The sequence below is a fragment of the Dufourea novaeangliae genome, unplaced genomic scaffold (genome assembly GCF_001272555.1).
Source record: "Dufourea novaeangliae isolate 0120121106 unplaced genomic scaffold, ASM127255v1 scaffold8, whole genome shotgun sequence".
NCBI lineage: Eukaryota > Metazoa > Arthropoda > Insecta > Hymenoptera > Halictidae > Dufourea > Dufourea novaeangliae.
In genome coordinates, this window is record NW_015373923.1 from 8,257,125 (window position 1) to 8,284,992 (window position 27,868).

Consider the following 27,868-nt stretch of genomic DNA (forward strand, 5'->3'; position numbering starts at 1 on the left):
TCAGATCTCTTTGTTGAGAACGATCCCGCAAGGTTGCACCACTCCGATGTTCGTCAGCTTCGGCCTCTTCGAGGTGGTCTTGTTTTCGTCCTTCTTAAGCAGCTCCTCTATCGAGTAAGGATTCCTCTTTCTCTGCGGCGGCGCCGGCCTCACCTCGGCCGTTGTCTCTTTGGCTATCGTGTTCCGCTCGTTTCGGGTCTCCACGATACATGGCGACGGTGTCTTCTGAGTATCGCCAATAGGCGGCGGGCTCTGCCCGTTCTCCAAGCTTCCAGACGACCCGGACATGCTATGTCTGACGAACGCGCTGCGATCGCTACCGATCTTCTGACCGAGCTCCAGTATGGTCGTCGAGTTCTGGAACGGCTTGTAGTGGTCCTGCGGCTCCGTGTTCTCGTCCAGGTCGCTTTTGTCCAGGGAATCGTCGCTGCCCGCCATTGAACTTGAGCTCGACTTCAGCTCGACCTGATTGGCCCCGCCATTTTGTTCCGACAGACGCTCCATGTCCAACGATCTGGAAGATGAGTATTGTGTTCCTTTCAATGTTTGGGTTTTAAAATCATCATTATTCGGCTTGCTCGAAAGTTCTGTCGTTCTTTTTGCTCTACTTTTAACTTATAATATGTGTAATATGTGTTCATTTTTAATTTGGGATATAATCGCCATTTTATACGACTGTGTCTCCACTTATTTGATAATTGTGTCAATTCTTTTTGCATAGAAATCGTTCTTTTAAGAGAAACGTGACTCGCAAGAAATGACAGAACTTGTTGACAAACCTGATACAGTACATTCTTGATAAATGCTCGGGAAGTTCTATACGCTAAAGCTCCATTTTCTTGTTTTTGATGGGGGAGAACCTTGATGAAGGTGCACCGCCTCCGCTGGGGGCGGCGACGGCCAATGCATGGTTTCACCCGATAAAAACCCCCCGGTAACCCTCTCAGGCGTGAGGGCTGGCCGCGGGATCGTTTGACCACTCACCGCGACCAGCCCCGCTCGCTAAATGCTTCTGCTTCAAACCCACTACTGTTTTTAATTTTTGTCAGCTGTCCGCGAAATACAGAGACGAGTTACCGAGGCTCGACCTGAAATTTATGAGTTGTGGAAATAGTGTCCCTGTTCGAGCATTAATCGAAGATATACTGTGTATTTAAAAAAAAAAAATGGATCTCCATCTACTGTAAGACGGAAGTATTATATAATCTAGATATTCTAGATCGTGAGCAGATTTCTGTATGGAAATATAATACTCATTCGAGTATTCACTCACGTGAAGGATTGCATTCCATGATGCAAGTGTAGTGTGGTGGCTTGGTACAGGGACGAGTAAAAGCTCGGGTTCCAAGATGGCGCGCCGGTGTTACCGGAAGTCGTGGAAATATGCAACGGTCCAAGAGCACCCGGATAAAACAGCTGGTAATCCGTTCTCATTAACGAGTCTGCAAACAAAGCATGCAACACCCGATTAAGGATTTAAACTTTATAGTGTAAAATGCACAGTCGTACGTTACTAAAATCCTTATGACACGCTTCCGTTAACGTTTCACAGTTTTTGCAATATAAATTGGCGTTAAAACGACCAACGAGTCCGACCGATCATTATAGAACCGGTTATCGATTTCACAACTACATTATACGAAAAAGTGAGACACGCGAAATGATGCTTTAACCTTAATGTCTACATTTTCGAGGTCATCGGGCTAAATTGAGACAGGCTGAATGGGACGAGAAAAAACGAGGAGGAGGACGAAGACATTTCGATCATTTTTTGACATAAGGAGGATGCACCAGTAAATAAACATTATTATATAAAAACAAGTGAATTAAGGTATTAAAATTAACTAATGATTAAATGTTGATATTTTTGCAATTCTTTGTTTCATATTCGATCAATTTACGCACCATTGATTAGAAATGTTCATTTACTGGTGGAAATCTCTATTTTTCTTTTTTAATTTAATTAATTACATATTTCTAATTCTTCAAATTGAAATGTATACGTTATAAAGAGATACAGGTATTAAAAAATGTAATTTTCATGAGCCTTATATTTATTAGTATTCGATTATAATAGTTACCAAATCTCTCAAATTTTCATTCATTCGTACGTTTATACTATCTACTTTTTAAACGTAATTCGGTGTTAGGGATAACAATGAAAATCGATAAACGATCGGAAAGAAGTACAGTAAATCGTCGACGAGTGTTCGAAGACACCTCAGGCACTGAACATAAAATATTTCATAAACTATTGTCCACACGTGACTGAAACAAATATTATTGCCTTCAGAATTCCCAGCCCTATCACTGTGCTAAAACTCATAAAAAAATCTCTGCCCTCTCCTAGTCATTGCCACGCAGCCTCCGAACACTCATCAAGGATTTACTGTAATCTCTCATCTTTTCTCGATCCCGTCCATTCCAAAAACTTTTTATTATTCTCGATTTTGTTCTTTATCAAGAACATTTCCAGTTATTTTCTTCGATTTCATTCGGTCGACGTCGATATCGTGACACAGTCTCGCCACGATCGAAAAAAAGCGAGCAAAGTTCGAGGCCGATTTACAGAATAAACGAGGTGAATTGTGAGGCGAGCGCTCCATGTTCGTTCAAGGGGTTGCGTGTCGATCATCTCGCGGCAGCTCGCTGACGAGTCAATCGGCCACAGGGTATTTTCGAATTCCTTCGTTCCTCTGCTTCATCCCGCCGCCTCTTCTAGCACGCCATCACCTTCTTCGTGCCCCCCTCCCCATTCCCGTTCCATCGTTCTCGGCGATCCCGATTGTTGCATCTCCGGCGACGTTTAGGCATTCTTTTCTTTCCTGTCCGTTTCACGTCTATGGGGTACACGAGTCGTTTGGGGTACGGTTGAAACCGACAAAACAATGGGGAAAAAAAATTCCGCCAACGAATTCACGATACGGACAGATGTTTAGGGGATCATTAGCCCGGTAATGGCGCACTCGCGGCGCAGCTTTTCGCCGTATAATGACTCACGAAGCTCGGAGAAGACGTAGACTGCTCGACGCGAGAGCGTATGCGTATACGGGGTGTTCATACTATTACTAGCCAGGGTTTTTAAAAAGTAATACTGTTTTCTGCAAGCAACGCAATGGAGTAGATATGTAAGTTTTTTGTTATTGCACAATTTTTTTTAGAAATGAAGGTGACCAATTTTTTAAGTAGAAGGTATGTATATTTTTTGTATCATAGGAAAGATTGCGACAGAATGAATTCATTCCTATACGACACAATGGCCTTCAAGGCTGTACAGGGTCAGAAATGGAAGAAACATTTTGTATATTTTGTACAAACAAGTAATATTGAAATTGTCTTGTTTTAGTGGAAACAGAAGTAAATATTCTGATAGTGAATAACAACTTCATCTAATTCGTATCAATAAGAAATACTTTGTACTGTTCGTCCGCGAAAAGAAGGCGAGGTAAAGTGTTTGCGTTCTCACTCTAACATATCGGTATGAAATATTCAAAATGTTTCTTTCATTTCTGTCCTTGTATGACCTTGAAGGTTATTATGTCGTATACGAATGAATTCGTCTTGACACACTTGAAGGTGTCAAAAATTCAAGGTCACCTTCAGTCCCAAAAATATTAATGCAAAAACAAATAAATTATATACGCTATTATGTCGTTTGCAAAAAACAGTATTACTTTTCCATCTTTCATTTTTTTATAATATTTACTATTTGCAAGAAAAACGCTGGCTAGTAATAGCGTGAACACTCTGTACACCCGCATGAGAGAATCCGCCGAAATGAGAACCGATTTCGGAGCCTCGATTCGGGAATTCTTGAGCCAGCTGGCACCTCGGAATCGTTACGGAACCTACTACGATATTTGGAGAACAATTTTACGGTAACCTGCGACGCGTGACCCCTCATCGTATAGTGAAAACGATTCGGTCGACAATCGTGAGATAATACGTTTTAATTTTTTTTTGTTTACCTCTGTTAGCGACGTTCGACGAGACTTGCGAGGCGTAGGTGTTGGAGGGACTGCTCTCGATGCCCGCGTGATCTGCGTGAAGCCCTCCGCCCCGAAGAATCCGATTCACGGAGGACACGGAGGGCAAGCTTTGAGGATCGCAGGCTCCCTGCCGGGCTAGCTGCTCCCGGATCTCCCAGGCGAACATCGTCGGCTGTTCCTGCTTCATTCGTAGAATCTTTTTAACAACTGTGGGCGTGGCCACTTGCTGCAAAAGTAAAAAGCAGTTGCAAGTGACCGTTGGGCGGAAAGCTTAATTCGAAACATCAACACACGTGTACCCAGATCGGCCTAGAACTTATTCGGAATCAACGGAATACCCATACTGGCCTCCTTATTTGAAATGTCCAAACTGACAAATTATCGGTTCGCAAGATTTTTTCGAAATATTTGGAGCCCTATGTGCTTTTCACTTTTTAATTGAAGCTAGAATGCGTCCTTTTTGCGTTAGCTTTCAAATGAGTAATAGTTTATATTGTTCTATGTAACATCTACTAACTTAAATCATCCCAGGACTTATGTTTATGCCTCGATTATTTATATTCAAGGTACGTGTCAAAAAAATAAAATAAATACGATTTAAAATGTTTTCTATATTAAAATGGCTTACGATGAAAGACAAGGACGACACAAAGACAATTATAAAACCTCATTTTTTTCGGATGTCTGCAATCAGTTACGACAATTAAGCTAAGGAGGGCACTATAGGTATTAACTGGTAAACTGCTAGGGTTTTTGATCTCCCGGCTTATCGATATGAGACATATTCATTTACCTTGACACCAAGATCAAGGAAGGAATTGATACATCATGTTTTTAAGCCTGTTGCATACATTTAATGATTATAATTTGTAATCGAAGTGTTTGTTGATAAATTACACAGGGGCCCAGAATAAAAATTTATCAGCTCAAATAGTCAAAAACAAATTTTCTTTATTCTTAAAAAAAACTCACATTAACTTATCATTAACCATGAAAGATTTCTTTCATGCATTATTGTTGTCGCATAAATAAATGTAATTTGGATCGTTTATATATATTTTTGCTAAAGCATATACAATTGCAAGGAATAGAGAACTTTTGATCGAAGAACTCATAAAAGGTTCGAATCTACTCGGACAGGGTTCGAGTATACTTGGTTCGAACTTCTTTTATCTAGATTCGAGTCTACTTAAAAGTATTGCTATCCTTTTTGGAAGTATTTATGAAAAATTCGAAACTATCCAGTTAGATTCGAACCTACTTATAATGAACTTTATCCCATCTCTAATAATAGATACTTATTTCGTTCCTTACTACTTTGATAAAGTTTCGTTTGTCTCTTACTAAAATCTGTCTTCATCAGTTTCCAATCCAAATTTCTACATCGTTGACCAAAAAATAATAACAGGTACATAGTAAAGTAAGATAAAATTCGAACTTTCGTTTAATTGGTCGCGAAACCGAATGAATAATTTACAAATTCAATAGCGGGATGACAGAAAAAACGTGCAGGCTTCGTGTAACTCCCAAGAGATTGTTGCACCGTGTTTCGTACATTTTTTTTTCTCGTATTTCTCGAACCACCGACGTATCTACCGTCTACATCGGTCCCCGGGTAGCAATTAAGAAAGTTGTATTTGGTGAATCGTTGGAACGTTCGAATAAAGTAGAGGTTATAACAAGCACGAGGACAATATTTTTGGATCGAAACAATGTTGCGGGCCACCTGACGTTCACCGACAGGGGTGATCTGTATCGCGGGCAATTTCCGAAACCTAAACGTTGATGCTTGCGATCCACGGTCGGATATGACACGATGCTATCGATTCAATGACGTACTTCGAGTTCCATCAATTGTAACCGGCCGATGTCTTCTTCGTACGATAGCTTTTTCGCTCGATCGTTGTTCCTTTTTGTCGATAATTAAGGCACGATAAGATCGATCTCTGGCTAAGCATACACGCGATTTCTGATTTCTTTGCCAGTGATCCAGATAAGGATCGCTTTGTGTCTACAGAATGTCGAACCTGGCATCTGCGAAATCTTACACCATTCCCTTGCAAGTGGGTATTTAAATAAATATTGTATGGAGGATTCGTGTATTTGCAGCTCGTGAATTCTTGCAATTCTAATTACTGAGGGCAATTGACTTTTCAATATCTTTTTAACTTAATAAATCTCTTAATTAATGAAATAAGTTTTATTTTATTGTAGCATCCGGAACGGTTATTAGATTTCTTGTAACGGCGGATGTTAGACATAAACACCAGGAGTCCTGGTATGCCTGGATATGTTTTTACATTCATTCGAACGTATTTATATCAAATCGGTGCACTGATTATAAACATTTGCACAATAATTATTTCAATTATTGTTCATCTTTCCGCTCACGCTATATAATAGAATGATACTACTAATTAGTAATACAAGTAGAAATAAACATTGAAAATTACGTCAGTAATCACAAAAAAGAAGTGGAAGAATATCTGACATTAAGAAATTTACAAACAAAAGGTTACGACAACAATACAAATCGATTTCGAAATAAAAGTGCTAGAAATTGAGTTACAAAAGTAACAAGATACTGTGATAATTCTGACAAAAAACCTCATCTCGACATATTTGTATTATATCCGTCAACACTAGAACTACCAAATCGATCAAAATGTCGGATTGCAGCTTTCTTATTTTCCGATTACTAAAATCGTAATAGTGCTTTGGACGGACTTTGTATTGACTTTTAATTTCCTATGAATCGTAAGTGACACTATATTATGTTAAATTGTACATTACGTATATTATTAAATTATATAATTTAATTTAGTATACATTCAATGCTAGTGTTAATAATACCAAAAAATTTTACACATCTACTTTTTTCATAATTTTACCATCTTTATTTTTAAATACTAGGATATTACTTACATAAATTGCACGCCGTGTCAGTCATGGATAATCGACACGGCGTTTAACGAGTTAACACGTTTACTGTCGCATGTCTTAATGTTCTAATTATATCGTACTAAAATACATTTATCTCTGTCTTTGCTATTAACGATACAAGTATTTACGCGTTGTATTGAACACTCGTTAGTTTCATTATTACTTCACTGGAAATTATTATATTTATTACGTATTATAAATAGATTTACGGGATTCTGCATGCTCATGTTTAGAAATTGAATATTTCTTTGCATAATTTAATGGATCCCGTCACGGATAATCACCTTGGCAGTAAACGTGTTAGACATGGTCCTCGTAACTCGTGGGAGACATCTCTCTAGAAGCTATGGGTCCATTGAGACGGTCGTGGATCGTTAACTCGATGGCAATCGAAATCACTTAGCCCATCGATCTAAAAATCTTCAGCAAGAATTACGATATCACGTTGGAGTGATATCGATTAAAATCCCCTATAATTGAAAGATGTCCCTCATAACCAGCAAGCAATGTCTCCGCAGAAGCTGAGACCATTACACCGTCAATCACTATACTGCAGATTTTATGCAATTATAGCCTCTAGAGCTCCATGAAATACAATGAAATACAAGACTTTCATTGGATGCAAAGAGTTTTCTATTTTATTCTTAATCCAATAAAATACTTCACAGGCAAAATAAATTCCTCCGTTTGTTCGTATCTTTATAAATTACTTTCGAAAGTGTCATTTTACATAAAAATCCGCAGTCTAGTCACTCATCGATCTAAAACTCTTCGGCGAGAATTACGATATTACATTCGGGGCGATATCGATGAAATACCCATAAATTTAAAGATGTTCCTCAATAACCCTCGAGCAACGTCTCCACAGAAGCTATGGGCCCGTTGAAATCGTTGCCGATCATCGTTCCTAGCGTCCGAAATCATTTAACGCGCCGATATAAAACACTTCGACAAGAATTACGACGTCACGTCGGGGTGACATCGATTAAATACCCATAAATTTCAAGATGTTCCTCATAACCCGCGAGCAACGTGCCCCGCGGAAGTGGTCGGGGACCGTTGGGACCGTTGACGATCATTAACCTGGTCATTTTTCGTGATGTGCCCGCGGTGGTTCGCGCTATCTCATCGACAAATTAACGCGAAAGTGGTCACACTGTCGTCGAAAGGGGACAATGATGACCATATGTCGTTCACAGGTGAAGCACCGTGCGTCGGTCCCCGTGAATCAGATAACGGGAGGGTCCCCAAAAAGGTTAGGTGGATAAACGCGTACCCGCACTTTATTACAGTTTAGCCCCGGTTTACCGAGGAGGCGGGCTCATCTGCCCGCGCCCGGTCCGTGAGGTTCCGTTCCCCCTTTGCTGGCCGAGGGGACCACGGGCCCCGGTGTCCAGTGGTGCTCAATCCGTGCCACGTTCATTTGACTTGCTAATGAACCCGGTGGTCCCAGGATAATTTTATGCTAACGCGATGGAAATGTTATTCGAGGTACAGATTTTCGAGATCGCCGATTTCACTGGGCCCATGGGGGCCCGGTGGTGAACGATATGGTCGCGGGGGGGCGTGCATTTTCTGCGTGGACTATAGCGCAGGAGTTCGAGAAGCGATCTTTAGCTACCCCACTCGAAGTGTTCTTCGTTTATGGGACTGGAGACGAGATGAATTGACAGGTGATTACTGTATCGTGGACTTTAAGAAAGGTATGAAAGAATTTTAGTAAAGTTCAAAAGTGTTAATGAAACGTTTAACATTGAAAGAAACAAAATTGGGCTAGTTATTTTCATACATTAAGCCATAAACATTGGAAATTGTATAAATGATAATAAGTGTAGAATGAAAAATAAGATTACTAGAAAAAAAATGAATCATGGTTAAGTCGAGAACTTTTGGAGCTTGGTATGAATAAAATTTTCTTACTACTCGCTGGATTATGTTTATTGTTTATAAAGTAGATCGAACAAGGTAAAACAAGACTTGCCTCGAATATAACAGAAGGCACTAAATCACTAATCGCCCAAGGTATCGATCGACCAAAGTCCCGATACTCCAGTAGATCTAATAAGGTAACACAAGACTTGCCTCGAATATAATAAAAGGCACTAAATCACTAATCGCCGAAGGTATCGATCGACCAAACTCCCGATACTCCAGTAGATCTAATAAGGTAACACAAGACTTGCCTCGAATATAATAAAAGGCACTAAATCACTAATCGCCGAAGGTATCGATCGACCAAACTCCCGATACTCCATTAGATCTAACAAGGTAAAAATATCGCAAGAATGGGCTTGATGCCCACAGAATGGCACCGATATACAAGCACCACTGGTGGGAAGAACGTTTAAGGGGTTAGAGTTCTCTCACTCACACGTCCGCCCAATAGTTTCAGGGGGTTAGTACAGGCATCGCGTGATCCCGGGAGCATCTCAGATTCCAATCTGACACTTCCGTCGTCATTTCCACAATTACCCCGAACCCACGGTGTACGTGTCCCAATGGGTACACACGCGTTCGTAAACCGCACACCCTCGGAGGCTCGTCGATCGTGGACGGTGTCCTTTCGCGTGTGTGCGCGTGACAGGCCCATACCACAAAAGGAAATTGGCCGAGCCGGACGGACATCTGGCGCTAAACGTTAGATAACGTAAACTATTGAACAGGTTGACCGGTAATTACGCGACGTAGGGCGGCCCGCCTCTAGTGCTTGTGGCTGGTTCCGATGATAAGTCGAACGAGGACGTGTCCCAACGTCTTTTTCGGCGACCACGCCCCCTTCCTCGATATTTGGTTGTTCGTAACCGAGAGGAAGTTCTCCAAATAACAAACTTTAAGGGGTCTTGCCACTGTGAAGCACGGTAAAATTGTCATTTCTTTGGAACTTTTTTTGTTTGCTGTGAACGAAATGTTCAACAGAAATGAAATGTTGTCTATTTATTAATACAGTTATTGAGAGTGTAAACAAATTTTTGTTTGAATCTTTCAACAGTTTTTTTTTTTTTGTTATTTATACAGGGTGTAACAAAAGTGTTGTGGGTCCTGAAATGGATCACTCGTGAGGTGATTTGGAACAAGTTTTTCCTTGGCAAAAATAGATATGGATGAAAAAACTCGACCAATGAGAATTGGAGGTTACAAAACTTTTCAAAAACTTGGTTCAAATCACCTCACGAGTGACGCCACTTCGAGGACCTATAACAATTTTAAGACGTTTTAATTTGTTTGTTAGTTTTAGTGTTAAAAATATTGATCGTTCATGACGGAAATGTTTGAACCATAAATACATTTGAACTTTTTGGTACCAAATGGGTGACGGCGGTTGTCAATGTAACAATATGAAATTTGTAATAATTTGGCGGTTTATACTGGAATAAAAACACCTGTACTATTTTCTTCAGAGAGTTTTCGTTTACGATAATAATCTTTTTTACCGTTTTGTATGCAAAAGTACAAGATTTCGATCAGTCACGAGGTCATGTTCGCACTTTGTGATCTACCTTGTGTACACGAATACGGAGGATGTTCATGCACGAATCGTTAATGTTTGTTTTCGACGTTCCACGATGGATTATCGGCGCTCGCTGAATCATTCATCGAAAAATTAATACTCATCCGTTAGATAGACCGAAGCGCGACTCTGCATTGTACACGCGGGAGATCCTAATTGCCAGATAAATGGAAAGGTCCCCGATCGACGAATCGCTGGGAAAACGAACGTCTACATGCGAGAATATATATGTATGACTCTCCCTTGATACGCGTCCGGTAGACTACATTTAAAAGGAGTATAATTCAGTACCTTTACCTCGGGAGAAAATTAATTCCTCTCGGAATTCGTGATAGAAGAATCTTCGATCTATGCTCTTACGAACTTGTGAAAAAATGAGATCATTAAATAATTAACCCCTTTTATATCTGAATTATTAATTTCTAATGCAAAAAATTAATTACAACTCATTTTGGGTTACTGGTGTATTCAGTTTTAAAAAGTGGAAATATCGTAGCACCTGTTTACAAATATATGTAACTATGAATATAGTACAATAGTTAGCGACCATTTAAAGTTGTAAACTTCTTAGCAGAAAACACGTATATGTAACAGGAATTAAGGGGTTAAGCTTGTTTCCTCCTTTTAATAAAGAAAATTCCCTTACTCTGTAATAGAAGGTAATAAGAATTCCGTTTTATTTTGACCTTCAGAAAACCCTTACAAGGGAAACAAAACTTCTAATATACTTTATATTCTAGTAAATTATTCTACGAAAATGTGAATTTTCCTAAGTATCTGTAATCTATTTCTCCTGCCACACCGTCGCCCTTTTAAATACAGAAAGGGTGGGAAAATGTTCCGAATTCAAGCTACATCGCCAATTTATTTAAAAAAACAAGAAAGCAACGGGCCACCTAACATTCTCAGGAATGATTCCCTCGAAAATTCCGTAAAAGGGGAACCGTTAAACCTTCCTCGAAGCAGGATAATAACATACTCTTTCGATTTACACGCGAAATGACGTTACTTGTGTGATCCTCGAGTATCACGAGGAACCTTGAAAACGAGCGGCTTACAATATTTACAAGAATGTTCACCGGTTCCCCGACAAAATCTATAATTTTTCATACACGCACCCTCAAAAACCGTGTAATTTCGCGTATCTCCGAAACCATGGTGGGCCGTATCACGGTAAATTCAGTGCTACGCAAATACCACCGTCCGTAATTTTCACTGTAACGCTGTACTTTCGTCAATGTAATATCTGTAATACACCAGTGGTGTCTTCCGAGAAGGGCGTACGTTCCCTGGCAGGTCGCGGATTCCATCCATAAACGAACGACGATCGAAGCTCTGGACGACGGGGCGTACATTTTTCATGAGACAATTTCCTCTGCCGTGATGGGAGTCCATTATCCGGACGCGTATCGCTTCGGTGCGAGCACGTACACGCCGGCGCCGGAGATAACGACGACGAAAGTACCGGGACACGCTTCGGAAACGTTACGTTACCGTGCCCGGGAACACGTGTAGATCGACGATAGTTCGACAATTAGTTCGTGAATTAACCGACCGATTGGAAAATAACGGAGAGAACGCGCGATCCTTAAACGGCGTGACGTCGAGCATCGAGACACGGTAATGATTCAGCGTAAATAAATTTGATTAGTAATCTGACTGGTGAAAGATGGAGCTGTTTTATTTGCTTTTCTTAGGCACATCATCGTTCATCGCTGAATGTACTTGCCCACGGTGGCACGAATTTTTTAGCACTGTCGTGTATGCATATTTAGGGATAAATCGGTATTGTCAAGGTATCGATATTTTTATTGATAACTTGTATCGGAGAAAAGTATCGATTCTTACTTGTAAGGCAAATGAATAGAAAATTCTTTTTTATGAATATAGTATATTTTCACCGGTGTCGAGGGCAATTTTGTTCGAATAATACGTAGTGAAAAGTTTTAGTATCTAAAGGCGTCATTCTGAGCTTTAGACAGTTCTCTGAAATAATCCTTGATTTTATTCGTTTGAAATAATGTGTACAGTCGAGAATTGGTACGAACATTCGCAGTCTGTTTACTATTTAATGGAATACTAGATAATTTTTAGTGGACGCATGATTTTATTGCTTGTTTTTAATAAGTAATAGGATAATATATTTCATTAGACAACAAAAATTGGAGCTATAGGTACTTCCGCTAACCTAAAGCGGAAGAGAAAGCTAAAAGCAGCTTTCGGGGGAAGTCGGTCGATTTAAAGCCACCGTATAATTAAGAACCCCAGGCCATATTCACTGTATAATTAGGCGCATTTTTTTGTCTGCACTTAAAATGTGGAACCCAGCAAACAGCAAAAAGGCTGTACAATTTTTGGACCTTTGCGTACAGTACTTAATGGATGACAGTATGGGACATATTTGTTCATCGGAAATAACCGTTAAAAGAAACGTACATTCATCGTAACTGTTCTTTTTAACAACTAATTTCCATAAAACAATAAACTACAATGACGTATAATGATATGTAATACAAACAAACGTTAAAATTTAATGATTTTGCAGAAAACCTTCAGAGCTATTCATTGACTTTAAAAACAATTTTCGCAGAAGTTCAAGTCTCCAATAACCAGACCAATTTTATGCTCTAATTTACAAAAATGAAAGTTGGAGAGAAATTCATTTCCTGGACTATTTAGACGTGTTATTATATTGACGATAAATATTATGAAACTACATTAATGTCTTTATTTTACTGCGTTTTGCTTGTTAAAAAGTGATATAAACGCATTCAAAGCCCCATTCCACTTGTAACTACAGGAACAGATTGCGTTTATACGAGTTCGCCGGACTCAGAAACATCGTTCCACGCGCGCGTTGAAATCACTGGCCGCACAGTGAAGTATTCGACTCGAAAAGCTGGCCAGAACTCGATTTCAAAAATCTTGTTCAAGCTGTAAAATCATTATTTTCTCGGATAGTTAAATATATGAAAAACAATGTAGCAATATTTCTTTTCATTTGTTCATCCATAAAACGTTATGCTTTATCAAAAGCGAAGAATTCTTACAGTACGCGTTTCTCTTTTAATCATTTTCTAAAACACCATTCACTTAATTCAATTAATACTACTGATATGTTGTAAAGAAATTGTGTCAATTATTTCCTTGCCAAAGCTTTTTAGGTAGGTGTGTACTACACTTTCGATTAACTTTTACTTTTTTATTACATATTTTTTTATAATTATTGATGTTTGAAAGTGACCAATAATTCAGTAAGGTATATTACTGTTCGAATAATTCAGGAATGATTTTGTTACATTTTTGGGTGAATCCCGATACTAGTTCTGGCGTTATTAAAATCAACAAATGTCTCTGTTTATAGACTAGTCTCTGTCAAAGAAACACTTTCTTTGTTGCAACACACTCAATAATCGCATTACAAATCGCGTGGTCTTCGCATTGACCACTGATAATTGTACTTTTCCACCATTTTACTGTTATCATACGCACTTTTCGTATTTTAACCCTTTAACACCCAAACCCTTAAATCGTTATTTTTAAATTATAAGACTGATATATACACTGCGTGGCATAATTACAAAACCACCCTAAAATGTTCAATTTTTATATATTGAGAAATATTGTTTCTCGAAAAAAGTATAAATTATATCCCCTAAAAAAGAGTGGTTCATATTAACCACAATACAGAAGAATTAAAAATTTTAGGACGGTTTTATAGTTATGCCATGTTAATGTATTCATACTATCTCGTTACTTTGAACTCGAAAATATTGATATTAAGCCGCTCTATTTCTTCTATTTCATAATTTTCATTTATTTTTCGACAGAATACTTGAATTGAGAATAATCTACATTCCCATTGGTGAATCTCCCGATCCTTACTAACAAAAATACGACATTCAAAAACAAGCTTTTAAAATACATGTTGCACCGGTGCAATATTCAGAGTAAAAAGGTTAAGCTTCGTTAATTATATTTATCGCCAAAGCCATAAACCATTCCAAACTCCATTCGACCGCCTCGAAATAATTTTCACAAGCTCGTCAGGCCAAATACCTCCACCGTGCGCCGTTGCATTCGATAGCCACGAAATCGCGTATCCGCTTGGAACGTCGGACATTTCGAAAAATCTAAATCTGTCCCTCCAGGTGCTTCTGCAGCAGGTAATCAACTTCGTGCCGGTTAGAATCTACAGAAACGCATTATCCTACACTTGACTATTTTGGCGTCTGGCTGGAAGAAAACGAGCACGCCGCAATAATGGCCGTTGATGACGATCGTTTACATGCTCTCGTGCGTCCAGCACCAGTCAGAATTTAAATATACTCCTCGGATTTCCACCGCCGCGGGAACACCGAGAACGACGACCACGAGAATCCCGCTCCGGGGGCCCGCGGTTTGCAATTCACCCGGAGGAGGTCGATGCACGCCGACAACGTCGCCGCGTTATTAAAATAAATTCATTAAACCCGAAACGCGTGTGTGGTGCACGCACCGCAAGAAATCCGCCCGTGGTACACGCGGTCGTGCAATTATATTGTCATTAGTGACGTCACACCGGTAATACACATCACGCTATCCTCTTTGTCGGGGCCCACCGTACACTTTTGCACGGTGGTGTGCTCGCGGGATCGCATCTCGTACAAGGTGGATAATCCCCGGGTCCGGCGTTGATTATATCGAGCCACGTATGCAACGAACTGGATACACGGTATCGTTCGCCGCGACGAACACTCGTTAACTTGCAATTTTCTTCGGGTCCGTGGAAAACGGAATGGACGAGTACGCTGGCGGATAGCGATTCTCGGCGGAGAAGAGTTACTTCGGTAGGAAACGTGTTACCGAGTGTATCAATGTGGGGTTATTAATCATTGGGTGGATGTAGATTCGTTCGAATCGTGGAGTTTGATGCGATAATAGCGAGAACGATACCTTGTTTTTTTGTTTTTTTTGTTTCAGTGTAGCTGCGGGCGATCCGTTGTTTTTGTGATAGAAATGATAATGCAGTTTGAATTTTGTATGAGTTCCCGCCGTTGCGTTTGACCAAATGGCCCATGAGGTTATGGAACGATGAGGATTATTGTTCGGTAACTGAGAAAGTTCATGCCGATTTAATACTAGAAGTTACCTAATAGTTACCATGTATTATGTATACATACTGTGTATTGTATTACGTACTAAGTATTATGTATTCGGACACTGTAGTCGCTGATAACCTCAAGGTTGATGTGACTTTAAATAAACAAATAAAAAAAAAAACAAGCTTCTGAACTCCTAAATCGTTCTGTACCACTGTGCGTCACCTTCAATCCGCTCCCCGACAGTAATCGAACGATCGGCTGAATCTACCCGGAAGAGCTGGTTACAGGGTTGGGACGGTTAAGGAACTTCAATGAAACTGTTTAATATCGTAAATCGCGGGGAATTTGAAATTCAAATCCGACACACGCGTTTAAGGCCGCGTGTCGCGCGTTCACGGTGAAATTAATTTTTTTTTTCTCGCAGAACAAGCGGGAGGAGCTGGTCTCTTGAAGACCGTTAAGTGCAACTAATTCGACCCGTTTTCGGGCGAACGATCGTCTTTTACGATCGCAGGCGCGACCGTCCATCGGAATCCCACGACGTCGTTTCGACTCGAGGCCCCGGGGATAATTTCCCCGCGACACGAAGGCCGCCTATGGTCGAAGAAAACTCGCGCGAACCCATGAAATTATGCAAATGTATCGCCGCTGCAAGGTGTTTGAATAATTGCGAGCACTGTCGGCTCGCGCAGAGCCCTTACTTAAAATCACATCAGCGCCGTTGCGGTTCCGACGACTTCGAGCGTCCGTTCTCTCACCCCCTCCCTTTCTTTTTCTCTTTCTTTCTTCCTCATCAGTGTCACCGCCCCATAAAGCACGTATCTTGCTTCCCTCCTGTTTATTACGCTTTTTGTCGTTTCTCGCAGCGCCATCCCTAATTGCAAGCGAGGACGGGAAACGGGCAAAACGAGCCGTGGCGATTTCTCTGTTCGGTGTACCCTCGGGTTTCTTGGAATTTCGTTTCTGTACCCTCACGAGCAAACTCGGCTTCTGCTAGGGGAAAAAGAGGCGTAGAAGAAAAGTCTCCTATCACTTAGGAAATTTATTTCAAGTTCTAAAATAAATGTTAAACCGATTGTTAATTTGGCATAAATTTCAGTAATTTACCAAATGGTAGGAGCGTGGTAGAAGATCCCTTTCTCTTTGACACTTTTTCCCCTAGTGAAAGCCGAGTTTGCTCGTCAGTGTACCTTTTGCAGACTGATCAGGGGTAGTGACTGAACGCTATAGGGCACACGTTGGACCTGACAGGTCTGTGTTATTATGTTGTAAAATATAATTGTCTGTAACTATAGCTTGTAGGGGATACCAGGGACAAATTTAATAATTGTTGTTTTTGAATATTGTAGAATTTTTAAAACATTCTTGTGCGACGAGAAACCTTGATTATTGGACAACATCATCAAACTTTAAAACTTGGAATATATTGTACCAGTTTTTTGAAATAAAACTTTCTTTAATATCACTTATTTGTTACCTCTGTTCCTATCCCCAAGGGATGGTGGTAACAATGTATCTAAATTGAAAAAGGGACGTATTGTTTATTTTGTCCGTTCAGTAATTGACGTTCCAGCAAAAGAGATTTCGGAATCAGCGAGTAACGACGCAATTTTGAGATATTTTTACTTTCAAAAAATTGGAGAACGAAGCTGAAAACTACATTTGTATCCTCAGAAATATTGGAAGTTTTCGTTCAAAAAATTCTCATGCTTTGCCTAATTTTGGACGTGGGCTTCGAAAGATTCGTTTCGCTAGTTAAATCGAGCAGATTATTGGTATTTAGTGCATCAGATCTTTTATTAATACATTAACGCGTTCGGTAAACCGGTTTCTTGGAAACTCTTTGCCAGAGATCTTGCAATATTCTTAATACTCCCGGAATACTTAATACGATTAATATGTGCAATATTAAAATGCAAAAACCGAGGTCATCGAGGGTACAACACTTCCAAGACTAAATAAGGTATTTTATATACGAAGTCCTTTATCCGATGTAGGTCGCATATAAGAAGGATCGTGTTAATGCAGTATAATTGTAGAAAACGCATGGTATTTTTAGAATATTGTCGTGAACATCGCGTACAATTATCTTAAGTATAACTTTAAGTATATAAAGTGTAATAATAAAGTGTTTCGATCATTGTGACGAGCGACAAAATGCAAAGATCCAACGATATTATAAATAGAAAATTACGTTTAATTTAAATATTATTTTTTGTAAAAATGCTATTTTTAATTTATAGTTGCACACGTCTTGTCCATCGTACTTTAATATCCCTTAAATAATATTTATTTCAGACTTTCAGCAATTTCGTAATGACCTGTTACATTTACTGCATATTCGACAAGTATCCTAATACTTATGAGTGGGAGTGTATATGTATATTACCATACAGGATTTATTTTAACTGCATACAGTGAAAAATCTCTTCGATTCGTTTCATAAGGTGACGAACATCATAGTTTGTTGGAGTTAAAGTAAACTTATAAAGATGATCATTTTGACCCATGTATGCAAGACAGAAAATTCTTACACCAGAATGGTGATCGGCCGTTCATTTCCCATTAATTCGAACATTTAATTTATTCTCAATGGTTAAGTAACGCTCACCTTCGTTTTGCTTCCTCCGATACTTCCCGGCCGGATGCTTCCTGTTTCGTAGAATCTCGTCAGGATCTTCGACACACAGCCATGGGAAACGAGTAACTGACGCGAGATATCGCAGGGCCTGACGCCTACCAGAGCGAGTTGTACGATCCTCTGTCGAACGCAGTCGGGCAATGGTCGCCCGTTGACAAAAACACCGCCCAATTGATTGACTCCCGCTTGACCTGTAAGAATCAACGATTCCTAATATTTATCTGTCCCCTCTGCTTCACATAAATATCATTAATTGAATTGTTTACTTAAAAAGTTGCTGTATATATGACTTTTTCTTTCACCCACTTCTGTATCCATTTTCGTTGTAACGCTGAAACCTTAACCCTTTCGATAGGGCCATGTCTGTCGGTGGAAATACGAATACTAACGCGTACTTTGGAACAATACAAAAATTGACAATGCTTTTTCCCCATACATTATCAATTTCCACAATAATTAATTTAAGAACAATATTTATACCAATGATATTAAATCTTTCATTATGAATTTAACATTTTTGACAAGATATTCGTATTCAGGAACCCTAAAAATATGAGAATACCGATTTTTATGAAAATCCAATCAAGTTATGAGTTTTGGCCGGCTTTCGGGAAAAAGGACCACTGTGCGGCGATACCTAAATTAATTCATTAACGAAGAAATAACGAAACGATTATATAGTCGAAATGCAGCTGCTTTTTTTCCTGGTCGGTTCATTTCCGAGCACTCGGAGAACACCGGAATAGTAATAATCAGCTAATAGCGCGTGCAAGGTTTTAAGAGGCAGATGCTCCCCAGTTTCCCTCTAATAACGATTGGCAAGTCGGATGTCCTCGAGAAGAGTCAGCCCGACATTCCTGCGAGCGTTTCGTCGGGAAACGAAAACGTCTAATCATCTACCGTTCCGTCAACGGATGTCGGGCGACGGCAATAGGCGAAAAAGGGACGAGGACGTTTCTTAAAATTATCCCCCCGTTAATTTTCGGATGATTCTCCGAGCTTTGAATTACGGTTTATAACAATTTTTCATGCATTTCATGGGAAATAAAATTGTTCAGAATCTTTTTTCACATTTTTCATTATCTGTCGATTAAGATCCCGATATTGACAAAAAATTAATATTAATATACACTTTTTGTTAAACGATAGTTTGTAATAATTGCCTGCGTATACGGAATATCTGTATTGAATATTTCGGAATTTTTTGATAATTTAAAATGAATATGAAAGCGGAATAATATTCGTAACTATCCCTGAGTCAGAAGAGAAACTAGAAATAGTCGTTTCGTAGAGGTGTTAGTTTGATTTAATGAAATCGTAACCAGCTGCCTGTCCGTGGAATTTAAAATGATCTGAAGATCAATCGAATGTTTTATCTACAAAATGAAATTCGTGTTGTCGCAAGGTTATGAGTTTTATTGGTCAGAGGCCTTAATGAACTTCTTTTGATCTTGGATCAGGCGACGCTTATTGATCACTAAATTCCCCCCACCCCGTTTTCTTTATTTCTCATCGAATGGTTTTTCGTCAGAAAGCTAGACGACGCGTGAAAGAATCGACTGAGCGCCTCTTTTGAAACGGAACGACTGAAATTGTGAGTCGAAAATCGACGGGGAGTGGAATAACTTTAATTTAGAATTGAGTTTGGGAATTTTTTTGTAGGTGTAAGTTAAACAGCGAAAGTCTTCGAGATCTATTTATCTGTTACAAGCAATCATTAATAACCGCAAAATTTTCTCTAAAAAGAAAAGATGTAACTTCACGGTAGCATCTTAATTTGTAACATTTTACGGCAGATGTTTTCGAAATTACTGTCGGTTGATCGAATAGGACGGATTAATTCCATCTCGAGCATGTGCAGAGAAAACTTTCCGGTCGTTGAATTATTGATAAGGCAATTACACTTCTTATGGAAACTGAGAATGCAGTTCAGGCAGTTCAAAAGCAAATGGGAACATCGGCTCTAAGCCTATAAAATTAAGCGATATTCTCTATACAAATTTGATTCAAAATAATATTATATAATTCTATCAGAAAATATCTTTATTTAGATCGAAGCGACTTTCAATGTATCTGTACAATAACAGTTTTCTGGATCTACACTGCGTATCATTACCATAAAACCACTTCAATTTTCAACAAACCACTTTTTTATAGGGAATATAATTTATCCTTTCCTGGAGAAACATTATTTTCCAACACAAATTCATTTTTATTTTAACCACAATGCATAACAATTGAAAATTTTAGGGTGGTTTCATATTCATCCCACGCAATGTATTACATGAAATTACAGGGAAATATGGTTATTGATTTTTGTAGAGAAAGACATATTTTCACACAATAGAAGACAATAAATAAAAGAAAATAATAGTAGAACAATTCTTGTATTAGTATGCCTTTTCTGGTAACTACAACAACTGATGCCTAATATTGCCTACACGATGTTGGGGTCCTCCTCTTCACAGCCGACATTTTCTAAAATCCTTATATCGAGGTCGAATCTATCTCGTCTAAAAAGTATTGTTTTTTAAAAACTACTCAGTGTTCGAAACCGCACAGTTAGATACAAACCGACTTGCAATAATATACTCGATCCCATCACTACTCAAGAGTGTTCAAACTCTGACAGACAACACTCCTTAATTTCAACATATTACTCATAAACCTTCCCTGATAATTACTAACTCTGAAAGTACAATATATATATATATTCAAGCACAACTAACTCAACATTTCAATTATCAGACCCGTAACGTTCCGTCGCGCGTAATACGTTCACACGCACCCATAGGTTCCATGGGTGCCCACGAACTTTCGGATTCCATAATGATTATGCCGTTAAGTAATCGTTGGCTACCGAAACGACTCGAGAATTAGGGAGTTCTCGCGGCCGGTAGGCCACCAGGCAGGATTTATGAGATAGTTAATATCGTCCTCCACCTCCCCCCTCTATTCACCGCCGAAACCACTTCGGTCTTTTCCCTCTCGGAAGCTGATCGCGCGGGTCAGCCCGGAGGAGAGGCGAAGCGCTGAAAGTGGCGTAACTCAAATTTTATTCCGTCGGTTTTTTAATGGCGGCCCCATCTGGCTCGTACGATTTTCAACGCCGAGGATATAAAATCGGTGATCAATTGACGTTTTTATTCCGAGCATTACGATTTTACGATTCCCAAAGCGGAGCCCGCAGTCGGCCGCTCGTCGCGACGCCGTTCCCGTCGATTTTACACTAGGACACGCAAAAATTTCGAGAAACTTTGCGCTATTAGGCCGCCTTTTATCGCGTCTCCCGTACGACTGACGCTGTTCACCGTGTCTCGTATATTAAATTCCGAGGATCGAGAGAGCGCGCTCGTCGCCACGGTGAGATTTATCTCGAGAATCGAGAGTTTATGGCGAAATGAAACGAAAAAAAGAAGCTGTGCGAAAGAAGTCGAACAGCAACGTGGTTTCGCGAAATTTCGAATTTTTCGGAATTTTGGTCGACGGTCTCGTGAAACTAGGTTTGGCGACTTTTAACCGGGACGGTGGTCGAAATTTTTTTCTTTGATTATTCGGTGAGTGTTTTGAACGCTAGTCTTGTTACATTCCGGTAATTTCTGTGAAATGCAAATCTGCACTGACAATAAATTTAATTTAAAACTTCTTGTAATTTGATTTTTAACTTCTACGAAATAGGACTTTACAATCTAACCTGCATCGAAGCAAGCGGCATCATGGAGTTGTCTCTCTGTTTCTATTTTTGTTAAAATTTTGCATTTTCTTATTATTCGCATCTTTAGACCCAAAGTAATATTAATGTTATATGTATGTCGGAAAAAATTCTCAAGTTATATCTTTCATTGATTCCATGTAAACGAGTAGATTTCTTAACATGTTTTCAAACAATCAATGCTTAATTAATTTTCCACAATTATTTTACTCTAAAAAGTAGGAGCGTATATAGAATCATATGAAGTGAGAAAAAATATATAAACTGCAAACGAACAATATTTACAATATTATAAATCTGTACATATCTAGGATATGGGTCATTGGTGACCCGGCGTCTGCTGGCCGAGGGTTGAATACTTCAATATTAAAATAAAAGCGCCTTACTATGAAGTCGATCTCATACATAAACTTATTCAATTTAACCCATTCTTCCAGACTATTTAAATTTGCAATCTTTGCAAACTGTGATCGTAATAATAATTTACAATCATTTCTTCAGATTCCAATATTACGTTAACGGTAGGTTTAGGTACTGAAGATGGAAAACTATAAAGAACAAGATAAATGAAGAAGCGATACGGTACGTTACAAATGTCGGCGGCCATCTTTAGTCACGTGACCAACGGTTAACATAGCAGCAGAAGAATCTATTCTTCCGTTTCCAAATCCAACTCCAAACTTCAGCGATCGTTAATTCTTTAAAATTACTCGAAAATAAGAAGATAACGGACAACCGATAAATTAAGAAAAAAAAAAAAGCAAAACACTTCATTTGAAGGTTCTCATCATCGTGTGATTTAAAGGCGGTTCCGGTACATACCAGAGGTGACAGACATTTCGGCACGTTATTACGCGGGTAATTACATCGAGAACGGAGAGAAATCCTCGCGTGTCGATCCCTCGTTACTCATCGTCGATACCCCGACACCGCGAGTAACGATTTATTCGGGTTTATGGAGGCAATTATTACATCGACCCGATAAAAAAAAAAAAAATAAAATCACGCAGTGTGTGCGTCCTCGTCCACAGTCGATGTCCCCGTTCTTGTCCCCGTCGTCTCGGCTCCCCCTTTAATTTCGGACGTTACAACGGACGAAAAGAGTCTCGTCGTCGCTTCCTGTTTTCAGTCACCTCCGTTGGATCGTCCCGAAAATTACACGCGGTCCGAAAAGCTGACAGAGACCCGAGACGGGACCGCCGGCGAAATTATTATTACGGCAAAAACGAAGCAGGAAGCTGTCCCCTTATCTTCATAAAAATCAGGCGGCGAGACACGCGGGGCTCAGCGCGAATAAATGTCGGATCCCCCCGCGACCTGACGCCCGAAGGTGCAAATTTATCGGGCGTGAAGATCGCTCGGACGACTTCGCGTTGGCTAGTGGGGTGGGGAAAAAATTTAAAAAAAAAAAACACAAAAAATGACGAGTTGCGTTCGATCGTGAACGCTTGTGTCGCGCGGTTGAATAAAATTATGTTTGTTTGCCTCTGATTGATCCGCGTGATGACGCGCTGGAATAAATGATGGGGTACTTAACACTAGAACTACCAACGATAAACACATATCATTTTCGATCGATAAATATGGCAAACTTTTGAAAATTTATTAATTTATAAATTAACTAATTTCTTTAATGTCATGTCGTAATACAAGTTACAAGAGATCTGAGAAAATGTATTGTTATAACTTTTTAATCGTCGTTGTAAGAATATATTGACCAGCCATTTTGACTGGTTCTGTAGTTCTAGTGTTAAGGGAGGAGACTCGAGTGATTCGTTAAGAATAAGGAGATTTTCGGGGATTTGTTTATGCCACGAAGACTTGAAACTTTCTGAAGATTTTAGCATATTTTTGTTTACATTTCAAAATATGAAAAAGATTTTCTTTATTTTAATATGTCCATTTTTTGCGGAGTTATTTTGGGGGTATTCCCTTTTGGAGGTGTTAAAAGATCAATTTGTTTTATTGTATTTTCTGAAAGTATAATTCTAAGAGAACGACACATACGGAGAACGGTGTATCCCTGGACCATAGACATAGAAATGTAGGCTAGGCCGGCGTCCCAATTTTAGAAAGAGACGAGTTACTTTCGAAGGACGTGCTATCTGTTTCTAATATATCTGATTCAACCATTCGAAATGCAGAACCTCATCCCCCATTAAAATGATATATTGATAAGGGAGAAACAGATCGAACGGATGGTACAATACAAGACAAAAAAAAATAAACTCGCAACGTACGTTTCTGGCGTTGCATACCGGCACGTAACGCCACGTAAGCCATAAAATTGGGAGGATAACAAAAGAAAAGAAGAAGAAAAAGGTATTTATGCGACGGAGCGCAGCAAAGCCGCAAGAGCGTAGTATCTTTGGGTATATAATAATGGTTAGCTTAGAATTAGCGGACTAATGCAAGCGAACGGCGATCGCTATCGCCGCTTGCCATTTAGGCCCTGACCAAACTATACACCTGCCCTACCTGTAATCACGATCCATCCACGCTAACAGATTTTTGCTTCCCTCTCTCTCTCTCTCTCTCTCTCGTTCCCAGTGTACAACGGGGCACGCGATGCAATTTGAGTCGATCTTGAATCCCCGCGTGTCCTCAACTCAAACAACCTCTATCATGTTAGTACGGATATCCTGAAGGCGGGACTCAACGTATCTGACGCGTCTGCGTCTAAAGCCGACGCTCGTCAGGCGTTAAAGAGGTATTCCCACTTGGATAGAGTTGAACGGGTCCCATTGAAATCACCGACACCAGACTTAATCGACAACAGCTTTGACCGACACCAGACTTGATCGACAACAATTTTACACAACATTATTTTATTTTTTTTTTTTTCGTAGATATCGTATTTGTTCGCTCACATTTTTGTTATTTGGTAGATATGCCCGAGTGCATTTGTTCACCCCTACATTTACATTTCTAATATAGACACAGGGCTTTTCCTTCAATCCTAACAGAGATATTTACGTGTTCTGTTTCTCGTGAATCACCCTGTACAATATAGAATTCTGTGAGTACACCTGTATATTAGACAATTAATAACTCGAAAAAGTAACCTCGGACGTAATCTAATCATTCTTGATTTTTCTCTTAATTCAGCCTGCAAAATCCATTCTCTGAAAGTGTCCATATTAACGCCCTGTACACACGTTTAACCAGATACAAAAGTCTAACCCCTTAAAAATTCAGTTCACAAGAGAAGATCGCCAGGCGTTTCATAGGGTATCTACATTGTGCTCGGGCATTAGACGGCTGGAAATAAAGAGCAGAGGAGGATGAAGGTTGGTGGAGGCGAGGGAGGAGGACAGCGCGATGTAATTAAAGTCGTTTAATAACGGGTCCATAGATCTTGGCTCGCGATCCGCTGTATAAAATTCTTCGTTAATTACTGTCAAACTACCTTCCGAATCGTAATTTAGCCGGTGCCTCGAGCCAATCGCTCGGGAACGGATACGGGCACCCGGCTGAAGGAGGGAAAATACGAGTTCGTCGCGCTGGTAGAAGAAGTAGAGAAGAAGAAAGAGATAGAGAGAAAGGGGAAGGGGGGGCAGAGTGATTTTAATTTTTGCTGTCGATTGCTCCGAACGGACTCGTCTTCTGATCTCGCCGACGGTAGCTGACCTCGTGCTAAATGTCCGAGAAACGATAACGACGAGCCACATCGTTGCATAAATCAGAAAGCCGGTTACTGGCCGGGCTATCAGCCGGACAGTGTTGTATTAGTGCCGCTAATAATTTCGCCGGCCAGACCACGTCGAACGAATCCTACTTACACGGGCGTCGAATTGTAATGGGGGATTCTCGATTGGTATTTCGGTTTCTCCTTGAGGAATCATGGATTCCAAAGGAGTTCGATTCGTGTGGTTTGTGCGATAAAGTTTCAGCTCGATCGCGTTTTTCTACGTGTACTCGTTACTTTCTTCGTTTAGTCTCTACTTCGTCGTTTAATTCCGATGCAATTAAATATACAGGATGTCAAGAAATTACTTGTGGCGGCTACCATGGGCGAATTCTACACATTCGATTAGGAGATACAATTAAGAAAATTTTACCGTGAAGTTGACCTTGACCTTGAATTTGAAGGTCAAATTTTTTTATCGTTGCATTATATTCTACTCGTCGTGAGGATAACAATTTTTAAAGGAACCATGGGTCGGAACTAAATCGTTCTCTTCATTGATTTTCAAACTGCGTTTACTTGTAAAATATTGAATCTCACAGTCAGATACAATTTATATATCATGCTATTGATGAAGCAGTAGGAATTTTTCATCTGGAACTTTATTTTTTATGCAAAGGCTTTGAAGAAAACTTCGAATAACTTTCGGCAGCGTGCTTATTAGAACTGTCAGACGCCGAGCGTCAAAGACCTGGTGTCGACACTGGGTGTTTAAAGTACAACTATGTATCTTGCAACTTCACCTACCGATCTCACATTTGAGCCATAAGATACGGCGCTTTACTCGACGAGGCATTGCACAACATTGTTTCACTTCTTTAAATGCCCAGTCTCGGCCCTAGGTCGTTGACGTTCGGCATTCGACGGTTCGAATAAGCAAGCTACCGAAAGTTATTCGAAGTTTTATTCGAAGCTTTCGAATACAAGATGAAAAATCCCTATTGTTTCAATAATTAAGAGTCTGTATATTACAAATAAAAGCAGTTTAAAAATGAATGAAACTCCAACATAATTCTTCAAGAGACCGGTTGAGTTCCCACCCATGGTTCCTTCAAAATTTTTTACACTTCGTTCGTACGCTTACGAAGCAACAATTAACCCTGCTATGGTGTTCGATTCAGCGGTACACGTGAAATACGAATAAGAAAGGAGAAACACATACATATTAATAAACTGCCGACGTTCATGCGCATTCAAAAGTTTTAGTAATTAGCTTGAGAAATACTACAAGGTCGATGTGTAATGAAAAAAAGAAGTAAAATACGATTGGATCGAAAGACACCCCAACAGGGTTGAATTGTTCCGTGAAACGGTTACTAATCGACGACCGTGCAAACTCACCTGTATGCGGCATATTGATCCACGGATTTTCCCAATAACCTGGAACAGAAAGGGTAGGTCTCTCGTTAACCAATGTGGATCACTGCGAAAATCCTCGATCGATCCCCGGATCGCACGCAATTTCGCTACCAACACGCTGTATATCGACATCCCACGACCACCGATTGTACTTCGTGTGGGTGCGGTGTGTCGCATGTGCGCGCGGCGCAGTTTACGGGAACATAGCCTTTACTGTTAATGAATTTAAATGTATTCAAAGGGCGCGCTTGACTCTTGACATGGCAACCCTTAAATATGCAACCGTACCACGCGGCGAAATATTACCGGGCTGCCGGCGGCGGCGCGAACCGTGACTCTCATTCCGTGAAAACGAACGGCGCGTTTCGAACGACCACCGGACGCTTTTATTTAACCGACGCACGCCCGATTATACAGGGTGCCTGGTTATAAAAAAAAAACATACGAACTACTGGAAAACTATCCACTGTATGAGAAAATGATTTGAAAAAAATTGAATGGTTTCAAGGGGACATCAATCTAGTGTTATTAGTTTTTTCGTAGATGGCCAGGTAGAGGTCATATGAAGGCGACATACGTTTTATTTAATAGAATTATATTGTTTTTAAATGCAGTAATCGAACCGACTCGGCATTAAGAAGATCAGAATACTTGACAATTTCACCGGACGCTGAAATGAGTCAGCGACAAGGACTTGGAGACGTAACTTTACTTAACCCTAGGAAACTTGGTCTATGCTAAAATCTAATTACAGAAATACACTTACAGATCACTTAATCGTTATATGTGTGCAAACTACTGGTGTCAAATTAAAGCATCAGGTTTTCTAACGAAGAATATTAATAAAAATTTAAGATTTAACGTCTGAGGGTGTACGAGGAGGTAATTGTCAAAGTGAAATGAGCGATCGATTGATTTTCAGTGGATTAATTTAGCGAGATCGG

At 39.8% G+C, this 27,868-nt stretch overlaps 1 protein-coding gene across 1 annotated transcript; it reads right to left on the reverse strand.

Moving 5' to 3' along the window:
• Window positions 1-26,919, reverse strand: LOC107194900 (paired box protein Pax-6). Its single transcript, XM_015584612.1, has 5 exons — window positions 26,907-26,919; window positions 18,136-18,356; window positions 3,969-4,215; window positions 1,274-1,442; window positions 1-514 (listed from the first exon to the last, which is right to left on the reverse strand). Exons 1-5 carry the CDS (start codon window positions 26,917-26,919, stop codon window positions 1-3), a joined length of 1,164 nt encoding a protein of 387 aa, XP_015440098.1.
• Between the last annotated feature and the right edge of the window lie 949 nt (window positions 26,920-27,868).

Coding starts and splice junctions, on each gene's coding strand:
- LOC107194900 (XM_015584612.1), bottom strand. Junction 4,216..18,135: donor TCGGAGGAAGCAAAACGAAG/GTGAGCGTTACT, acceptor TTACTTTTGCAG/CAAGTGGCCACGCCCACAGT. Junction 515..1,273: donor CATGGAATGCAATCCTTCAC/GTGAGTGAATAC, acceptor CTCATCTTCCAG/ATCGTTGGACATGGAGCGTC.